This window comes from Pyrus communis, chromosome 2 (assembly GCF_041283825.1).
Source record: "Pyrus communis isolate YQ-2024b chromosome 2, ASM4128382v1, whole genome shotgun sequence".
NCBI lineage: Eukaryota > Viridiplantae > Streptophyta > Magnoliopsida > Rosales > Rosaceae > Pyrus > Pyrus communis.
The window spans coordinates 15,518,781-15,529,377 of record NC_142566.1 but is presented as its reverse complement, the minus strand read 5'-3'; the positions used below and the strand labels follow the sequence as shown (position 1 = coordinate 15,529,377).

At 38.1% G+C, this 10,597-nt stretch overlaps 2 protein-coding genes across 2 annotated transcripts; one reads left to right on the top strand and one right to left on the bottom strand.

Annotated features, from left to right (window-relative positions):
- Positions 1–763: 763 nt before the first annotated feature.
- LOC137747069 (coiled-coil protein) lies at positions 764–2,260 on the top strand. The gene is made up of 5 exons (XM_068487074.2): positions 764–957; positions 1,059–1,126; positions 1,371–1,561; positions 1,738–1,864; positions 1,946–2,260. Exons 1-5 carry the CDS (start codon positions 798–800, stop codon positions 2,075–2,077), a joined length of 678 nt encoding a protein of 225 aa, XP_068343175.2. The 5' UTR covers positions 764–797; the 3' UTR covers positions 2,078–2,260.
- Positions 2,261–2,612: 352 nt separating this feature from the next.
- LOC137747070 (cytochrome P450 704C1) lies at positions 2,613–5,807 on the bottom strand. The gene is made up of 6 exons (XM_068487076.2): positions 5,340–5,807; positions 4,253–4,468; positions 3,877–4,170; positions 3,463–3,783; positions 3,054–3,257; positions 2,613–2,966 (listed from the first exon to the last, which is right to left on the bottom strand). The coding sequence occupies exons 1-6, from the start codon at positions 5,631–5,633 to the stop codon at positions 2,784–2,786; spliced, it is 1,512 nt and encodes a 503-aa protein (XP_068343177.2). The 5' UTR covers positions 5,634–5,807; the 3' UTR covers positions 2,613–2,783.
- Between the last annotated feature and the right edge of the window lie 4,790 nt (positions 5,808–10,597).

The window sequence follows — 10,597 nt, the reverse complement described above, 5'->3', positions numbered from 1 at the left end:
ATATTTCAGTACAAGTTGATGGACATTTCATTTTCTGATATAGGTCAATACAGACAATTTTTTTCCTCAACTTAGGTCAATAAAAAGTAACTTTTCTTCAACCTAGTTTACCTCTTCTTTTGATATACAAAAATCAAGGTTTAAAGGGTGTTAGGCGCTAGTCAGACGGTGTGTAGAGATCTAGTGCCGGGGAATTAGGTGAGGCCTACTAAAAAAATGCATAATTATATGCAAAAACATAAATTGAAAACTAGAGTGATGTATAAAGTATAAAGTATAAAATACTATAACATATTGAAACATGGTCAACAAGTATATAATAAGTGTTCATTCAAATATCCAACAAATCTCTTACAATTTATAAAAAATATAAACATCAAAACGTAAATGATCTATTTTATGTTTAAATGACAGCTGCGACTTTATGTGATTTTCTAAAATAAAAAAATATAAAAAAAAAAGTAGTCACATAACGACCCAACCTGCCTAGATGCACCCAGGTGCATCTCCAACTAGTTGGCCGCAAATATCTTAAAATTAATCGTAACAGTGACTAACCGCTTATTATATATAAGCAGGGCGCGTTTCAAAACATTGACAAAAACAAACGCCACTAATTAACTCAATTCTAATATTGAATCGAATTCTCAATGGCTCCGAATTAAACAATTTTAAGCCCAATGACTCGGTGGGCCTCAAATACGCGCGAAAACAAACAGCCGCCTTGCTGCAGTGATTAGGGTTTACTTAGACAGAGATAGGACGGAGAAGAGAGAGAGAGAGAGAGAGAGAGAGAGATGGGAGGTAAAGGAATCAGACGGAGAGAGAAGAATTACAGAGCAGCGCACGGTGGAGGATACACCAGGCTGCCGCCGCCACCTGATTACTCTAAAGCAGACGCCTTGCCCTCTAAGCTTCGCAAACTCCTCGCCTTCACTGCTTCTCATGATCCCAAAGGTTTTTATTTTCTTCCCGCTTTTCTGAGGAAAATAAATAAATATTATTTTCTTAAATTCTCACTCTTTGATTTTACTTTTGTGAATTTTCAATGGTTTCAGACGATTTGAAGCTCTCAAAAGCTGCTGAAGAAAAAAAGAGGAAAAATGGAGTTGGTGCTGCTGAACCAGTAAGTGCTTTTCTTGTCAATGTACTTTTGTTTATGGAATTCTGTGTTTAGGGTTTTGGTTGCTGGGTTGGTTGGAACAGTTTGATTGAATTTGAAGCAAGTTTTGGTAATGCAATAGCTAATCCCGTTGAGGTTCAATTTAAGTACTCGTGACTTGCGTATGATTAGGGACGTTTGAATTTGAGTTGGTCACTTTGCATGTTGTGTATAACAAAGAAAAAAAAAACAATGGTTATGTGAACAGAAGCCCGAGGATGAAGTCGACTTTGAAACTGGATTTGATGATGAGGGTAATGCTGAGGATTCGGAACATCAACATACGGATGAGAAGAAAAAGAAGAAAAGAAAGAGAAAGCAAGTACAGGACCTTCGGTTTGAAAATGTAGGATTGGAGCAATCAGGAACTCGGCTAAAAAGAAAGGAGCGTAAGAAAAAGTATGTGTTGAACGCCTTATGATCTTCCATCGAATGCTTGTCAATGAATCATATGCAAAAGTGAACAGATTGCAATTTTTTCGGGATATTGTGTCGTTGTAAGTTGCACTGATTGATATCAAACACGGTAGCCATATTCTACTGATTAGTGACAACTGACTATGTTTCGTATTCAGGTACTTGGAGGCAAAGAAAAACAAAAAGAAGAAGGGCAAGACAGAGGAGAATGAAGATTTCCCTGGATGCGAGGAAATCAGATTTGGAGACGTGGTTCAAGCTCCCCCAAAGTTGGTTGTTCCTAAGGTAGCATTTCATTCTCTATGATACTACGACACAGATTAAAATTATTCAGTTAATTAATAAAAATTCCCCTGCTTTCTGAAGGCGTTGAAGAATGTACAAGATGCTTCTAAGGAGAGGGTTCGAGTCAAGGCAATTGAGGCATACAGGCAGCGCAAAGGATGGAACGCAAGGCCGGGGATTCGACTTCCTCCTCCCGTGACTGGATCATTGTAATCAGTAAAACTGTAATGCATGTTTATCCTTTTGGCTACTTGCCTGGCAGGTTTTCTGTATCGTAGTTTGCGATGCTGTAGGAAACCCTCTTGTGCCTCTGCAATTCTGTAATTTATCCAGCAAGTTTTGTTCTAAAAGTGTTCAATAACTTTCGGAAATATGTATCATTCTTGGTTCTTTTGGGCTAACTACGTTTACTCATCTCATGAAATATCAGAAATTGTCCCTTGAAAGTGACTCAAGTGCCCGAAATGTGACATTTTTTTACCGACATTTGGATGAAATCCAAAAACCTAATGATAGGCCGCCTATCCCACGTTATAGTAGCATTGCTTCTTGCTTGTAAGTGAGGAGTTTTCGGTTCAACTCTTCTATCTGGCAAGTCTGATACCAACTTATGGCTGGTTCATTGTGCGATGGAGACCTGGCCCTGCTCTTCATCCCCAATAAAATTGGCCTATTTTAAAAAGTTATTAATCCAAATACGGCAGTACAAAATTGACAATTCGTAAAAGTTCAGGGGGCTAAATGGCAGTGGATCAAATGGATATTTCATTTCATCTTGGTGCTTGTACAATATCACTTTATTACAAAAAGGTTATGTACTAAGAGTCTGTCTGACAACCATTTTGTTTTTCAAGCACAAAAGATGTTACATACCATGTGACATTACACGAAACATCCATACTTGAGTACCAAGCCAAATTCAGTCTCTGTGGAAGGCACGAACTTGTAGACCTCCCTTGATGTGAAGATTAATCATCGTCCTGTACGTGACAACTGCGTTCTCATCGCTCAATTTGAACACGAAACATCTTAACAAAACAGCCGAGAAGATCTTCAACTGCCTGTAAGCAAACTCCTTTCCGAGACATATTCGAGGTCCGGCCTGTCAACCATCGTATTATGCAAAGAAGTTAGAGGTATCTATACATATACTGGATGAAGGTTGGTTTCAAAAGAAATTTTTTAAAACCTGAAAGGCGGTGAACTTGAAGGGGCTCTCCGGCTGGAAGACTCCGTTCTCGTTGAGCCATCTCTCTGGTCTGAACTCTTCTGCATCGTCTCCCCATATGAATTTCATCCTCCCCATTGCATAAGGTTGATATGATACCAAATCTCCTTTCCTCACACTGTATCCATCTGGGAGAGTATCATCTGAAAAGCACATCTTTGCATCCTGCAACCAAGGCGTAATAAGAACAAAACCTGAGGATTATTTACGGAGTTAGGCCCTTGATCTGTGAACTCTATATCTATGAGCGGAGATGGAAACGAAATTTCCGATACTTCTGATTGAGTGAAGAGCTCCAGAATCATAGATTATGAACATCTGGCAACACTCAACTATGTGGTAGTGATGATTCGCAGATGATTTTCCTTACCACTGGAACTGCAGGATAGATTCGGAGAGTTTCAGTGATTGCAGCATGGAGATAGTGCATCTTTTCGAGAACATCTTCGCTCAGACTGTCTGCAAGCTCGGAAAAGCTTGTGATCCTTTTCATGCCGGTTACTTGCTTCACTTCATGTACAATTTTTTCTTGTACAGAAGGATGCTTGCACAGCAGGTAAATGAACCACGCCAGTGTGGTTGCTGTTGTGTCTTTACCGGCAATAATGAAATTGAGAATTATATCTCGTAAGTATACGGGATTAGTCGCAGACGCTTGCAAGAACCTTGACAAAATATCTTCTCTGTCCACCTGCATCGAGCATTAAAAAAAAAAAAAAAATGTATCATGTTTGATGGCTCTAAACCGAATAAGATACAGAAACTTATAGCTATTGTCACTCACAGTCACAGAACTGTCATCATTTTTCTGCATTTGCTCAATTTTTGTATGGATCAGCTTAAACACAAACTCATTGATGATTTTGATATTTTTCCGTAATGCAGCCTCCGATCCCAAATTCAGAAACTTCTTGATCCTCCAGAAGACGTCTACGTAACGCCAGAGGGACAATGCACTTGAATTATCAAAAGCATCACCAAAACTCCTGCCTTCTTCATTGGATCCACACATGTTGTCTAATTCAGTACCAAATGCTACTTTGAAGATCGAATCCAATGTTGACTTCATAAACATATCCTACATTAATGACATAGCTAGTTGATTAGGATAATCAAATTGACTTGGTTTCTTTTTGAACAACTTAATTTTGCAAACTCACTTGAACATCAATTGTCTGGTTGGCAGCTGTGATTTCCGACAGTTTATCTGCAACTTTTGCTGCATTTTTTTGGAAGACTGCACTGCTGAACTCCCTCAACATCCTTGTCGAGAACTCATGGCTCGATATCTTCCTCTGTTGGCGCCACTTATCACCATCAACCGTAAAAATTCCATCACCCAGAAGATCCTTAAGCATATTGTAGTTATACCACCCCTGCTCAAAGTTCCAAGGAACAAGTTAGAGCCTCCCTTGTTGCTTAATGCCAACAATTAATTTAGTTTCTGATTTATTCAACATCAATAGTCCTAGCATTACTATGGTCTCTTATCGGCTTTAATCACTAGTTAATATACTTACAAACATGGCAATAAACTTCAAACTGACCATAATTTCCTTCTTTATTTTTTCAAAAAGGTTCGTTTTGTGCCTAGAACTGGATTGGATTGGATAATTCATTAGATTCTAAAGGAACAAATAACGAAATTTTGTCCAAGTTTAAGGTAGAAAATGAATTGCTTGTTAAGGAAACTAATCCCTTCCAATCCCCACAAAGTGGTAGGATGTCAACACCCGTATAACTTATACCTTTTATTCCCCACAATGAAAAATCATTCCCCTCTACATTCATTTCTTACTTCGAACGTACTTTGAGTCTTATGAGTTGTCCAATCCAATCCAGTGCTAAACACCAAACAAGCCGTATATGTCTCCTCTAATGGAAGGTAGTACCTGTCTTGAAAGGTGGCTAAATCAGACAAAGGAAAGGGAAGGTACTTAAATGCCGCATCTGTTTCAAATGAAGAATTGAATGGCTTAGCAAGTAAAAAAGGACCTCGCAGAATCATCACTACTCTTTCATAAAAACGAGATTTTGGTGAAATTTAATTACAACCCATTAAACTATAAACATCTTCTAACAAGCAGACTCGGCGTAGCTAAGTTGGCCAGGCCAGTATGCTCCCATATGCAACCAACTTTGAATTAAAAAAAAAAAAAAAAAACAACAAAACGAAAGTATAAATCTACAGTCACATAGGTTTTTTGGGCGATTAACTATGAAGATATTGGAGAGATGTATACATACCTTGCCATAATTATCGAAGTTGGTTTTGAGAATATACTCAACATTTTGTGGATTGGAGGTGTAAACCTCATTCCTAAAGGGCCCAATCAGCCTGTAGGTCTTGTACTTGGCAGCAAGATCAGTCATGTAATCATGCAACCTGTTGAAGTTGAGCAGCTGGTGAAGGATTGTGCCAGCAATTGGTGGATACTTCCTCTTTCTCTTGGTCAGTTTCCATGCTAGGATTTGGGCAGTGAAGATGGATAACAATAAAACCAGAGATGTGAAGAGGAATGGCTTTGACAGAAAGTCCATGGTTTGGCTGATGATGCGTGTGGGTGTAGTAGTTTATACTTTAGAGAGAGAAAGAGAGGAGATAAGGGGGTGTGGGGGGAGTATTTTACTGACGGTGGAGGTTGCGGGAAGGAAAAGGCGCGTGGAGATCGGTCACAAAGTCTAACGGACTTCTTATTTAATGAGCAAATTGATGTGATGTGATCGTGCGATGCATATGTAATTCTAAAGTCTTTCTGTCCCCGTGTGTCGTTTGCGTTAAAATCACAATTTTATGGATACACTGTCCTTATATAGAGAAAAACTTGTGTGGGAGTTGGTATGCTATTAGATTTTGTTAAATGACACTACAAACTACTCAAAAATCATTGTGTAATATTATTTGATTTATCTATTCGAATATGCTCTTTATGAAGATTGAACCCTTTCCTCATAGCATAAGCATTGCGTACTTGAAAGGCTTCAATGTCAAAATTCACCACCATTCTAATTTTTACATCTTAAAACTTCATTGTCTCAGCAGCAACCTACCAATTAAAAAAAAAAAAAAGGGACTACCACATTAATAAAATACTCATAGTAAATAACGGAAAAAACTATTGTACAAATATATGGGTAATTCGTATCAACATATTAACCATAACATTGATTAACATTTGAGCCCAAATATTAGATTAACATGTTAACGAAAACAAATAAAAAATTAGGCTAACCCTAATACACCTATATATATGGGTTATTCATGTCAAGTTCACATGATCAAATCAAGTATTGTATAAATAACGAAAAAACTTAAAGATTATTGATTCATTTCCATAACAAAAGTTGGAGAAAGTGATTTTGTTTAGGGTACATAATTTTTTCTGAAGAACAGTGAGAGAAAAAAGTTGGAGAGACAAAGAAGTGGGAGAGAGAAGAACGTGAAAGAGTCCTGCAACATAAATTGGAGGGAATATTTGGGATGGATAATCGTATCTTGCCATCAATTGTCCCTTTTTTTTAAAAAAAAAAAAAAGAAAGAAAACAAAAAAAATATCCATTAGATTGATGTATATTAATTAGTGAGAAATATAATTACGAGAATCCTAAATATAAAAGAATGGGAAGAAAAATTACATTTAAGACTTGTTACGTGGCGATTTTTTAGTGGCTTGTAGTGCCACTTAGCAAAGTCCAGTGGTAAGCCAAGCCCCACACAAGTTTTTCTCCGTTTCATGACATTCCATGCAAATAATATAGCATCATGTAAAGAGATTCTAAGAAATTTATATATGATATTATATTATTGGTTTAGAACGCTACAGTAATTGTGTATCTCTTGTTTGGGCCTGAAATAATAATTTGGGCCGAGAATGGTTAACCCGAGTTGAAAAGCCACAATCCTCAGCCCAATGGTGATCCCACAGGCCAATAGGCTTTTAGCCCAAGAAAGGGTTGATTCGACCGAGTCCTCGTGTAAGTGGAATTGTGAAAGGATTAAGTTCAGATGTGGCTCGGTCAAGTCTTAAGTAAACTAAAAAAATTTCTAGGATCAAAATGACCTCTGATTAGATGTGAATCATTCTAAGGATTACAATTCATTCTTGATCAGATAAGAATGATTAATTGCATAAAGGAGTCAAGTTCAGAATCCTAGTTCAAATCAAAGAGGTCGGAACTAGATGCATATGAAGTTTTGGCTAAGACGGGAATTAAAAAGATAAAAAGAGAACATTAAGGTAAATGTCGAGGAAACATAGTCCCATCAGGGCTCTACCTCGGCAGGCTTGTTTGTCGTGAAAAACATCTCTATAAATAGAAGAGGTTTGGCAACATGAAATGCCCCTTCAACTCAACAAACAATTCAAACACCCTATGCGATAACGCTCACTCTACGTGAAACCCTTTTCACACCTATGAGAAAAATACTATCCTTCACTTTGGACAAATAAACAACACTACTTCTAGGTTGGTTGGTTATATATCCAAGTCTTGGCATGCAAAGAGTTTCTATTTCTTTATCTTGAAGAAGTCACTCCATTAGCTTCTCGGTGAAGTGAGGTATTACCAGGTTATTTCGTGTTCGGCACATTGAAAGCCAAACCATTTATTGAACTTCGTAGTGATCTAGCAACCTTGTCTTCAGGTTTTAAAACCCAAGGCCAAGACGCATTCCTTCCTTGGTTGTAAACGCTCAAGTACAGAAGTGAGCAACGTATTCAACATAACCACCACATTTATTCTACTTGCCCGACCAAGAGCGGTTGCGATTTGGCATGCCCGCATTCACAAGAAAGACATAGTTGGCTTATAGTTACTCAGCCTGCGTGCATGTAGGCATTGTAAATTTTAGGGCCAACATTTTGGCACGCCAAGTGGAACGAATGCTAAGATAACTACAAAGAACCTGACCATCGAAACTCGCTCTGTCAAGAAGAAAACAATGATGAGAAGATCATCTGTAAATCAGGCATCTACAAAACAATGATGAGAAGATCAACTGTGTTTGTTGGTGTAGAATTGGCATAAGATCATCATGTTGCCGTCACACCAGAGCCCATGGCGCGCCGAGAGGTAGAAATAACTTTTGGGTTGTTAGAAGTGACCAACTATGTCTATTAAAAAAAGAACGAGACCCATCGATTTTTAACCTCAGGAAGGTATAGTAAAAAAAGTAGATGAAGAAGACAATGAAGCTTCATACATACCTCCTAGATTGTTCTTTCTACATAGACTCGTCAAACATACTAGACATTTAGAGAACATTTAGAAGCGTGAGCTCGGCCTACTTAACCTCAACCAGGATACGGAAAATCATTACCACGAGGGGATACAACCATCCTATAAGGAAAAGAATTGTCTATTAACAACATTATCCACTAAAATTCGGCAAATAGGTTGGATACCGCTGTTGAGAGACATGGGGTCAGCGTAGTACTACCTAAAAAGAAAGTATCTCTCAATGAAAACATAACCTTACATACACAACAACTTAAGGCTAGTACAAGTGAAAACAGAGTCAGTTAGAAGTCTCCTTATGAGCCATCACCTTTGAATGGCATGGCTAGGATGGAAAAAAGAGGAAATGCGACAATTAACATGGAGGAAATTCAATGGATGATCGATTCGGTCGTGAACCCGATTTTAGTTTGTTCCCTGGCAAATCAAGTTTGTCTTCCCTGGAACACATTGCCCGATTCATAGCCAATGTGGAAATGCCAACCATGACTTCCACAAGTTACGACTACTCAATTTCTCTTTGACTTCAGTCACTTCACATTTTCGTGGTATATTAACTTGTCGTCGAACTCATTGCAAACTTGGGATGACTTGGTTAGAAAATTCCACGAGCAATTCTGTAAGGTTGGAATGGAAGTGTTAGTGTCATCCTTGGCAACAATGGCTCAAGCACCAGATTATTCATTTGCCAAGTACTTTTATCGCTTTAAGGTAGCAAAACATTGGTGCAAAGTTCCTTTGCCTGAAAAAGAGTATGTCAGGATACCTCAAAATGGCTTACTATGGAATTCCAGAAGAAGTTTCTCGGCATGAATTTTCAAGACATTTACAAACTAGCTGAGCATGTTGACCAGTATGACTTTTTGCTTAAGGAGTAGCGTCACAAGGAACGATATGCAAGAATCCAGTTGTAAGCTACAGTTTGAATGAGGACAATGGGGACACTGTATATCAACATTGATGTTGCAAAGATCGTTCTTGACAATTCATTTGTGTGCAAGGCGTTGTCTCACGCCAACTCAAAAGATGTGAAGACATAAACAACTTCGGCCGAGGTTGTAGTCCAGACTTCACGTCATGTTATACCTAAAGCCAAAGACTTAAAGGTAGGGGTGGGTATGGTTCCATTTGGTTTGATTTTTTACCGAAATAAAAAACCAAACCGAATTTACTGTTTGGTTCAGTTCGGTTTGATTCTCCATCAGTTTTTTTCGGTTCGATTTAAGTTCAATTCAATTTTTTTTGGTTTGATTTCGGTTCAGTTTAGGTGTTTTGTTAATTTTTATTTATTTTGTTTTCTAGAGTTCTAACCCTTTATATACATAATAATGAATCAATATCTTTATATCACCACACACATATTAATAAAACAGTCTTGGAGAGAAGAAAATATATATAAAATCTACAAAGATTCTTAAAAAAACTGAAGAAAAATACTTGCAAAGAAACCAAGTTACAACCCACAGCTTAGCCAAACTGGCATTTTCTACCATGTCTAACATTCCAAACCAGAACCAGTCTCCACGATTTAGGTCTCGGATCTTCACCCATTTCCCCCACAGCCTCTACAGTGCACCTTGATATTTCTTCCTGTTCAGCAAAATCTCGTTACTCCCTTCCGTCGCTTTGCACTTCGAAGGCTTTGTTGGTTTTGAAGGAGAAAAGACTTCGATTCTGACCTTGTTGATGATGGGTTTCACGAGGACCCACTATTTATGGCTCGGCGAGGCTTCTACTTCGTCAGAGGAGGAGATCGATCGACTATATTATCGAGTTTGGGAAAAGTGTGCAAGGATTGAAGAAATAAGATGAGGTGGGCGAGATAGGCGAGGATGAAAGTATCAAAGTGAATGAGCAGCGTTAACTTGGGTTAAATACCCAGATAAAACGACGTCGTTTTAGGGAAATGGTTAATTCAGTTCGGATCGGTTCGATTTCTGAACTCCAGAAACCAAAACTAAACCAATCCATTTCAGTTCAGTTTTTTAATTTCAGTTTGATTTTTTATTCGGTTTTTGGTTTTTCGAACCCACCTCTACTTGAAGGGGAAGGCTTATTGCAAGTTTAACAATTCTAACAAGCAACCACAACTGCGTGATATTTTGGGATGCTATCTAGGATTAGATAGACAACAAGAAGGTTAAGTTCCCTTAGAAGGCATAGATGCTAGTCAATATTGACTTATTTTCAATATAGTCAATGCCTATGTGCTCAAAAGAAATAGACGACAAAGGCTGATGGCTGGTGAGAATCATCATCTGGTAATG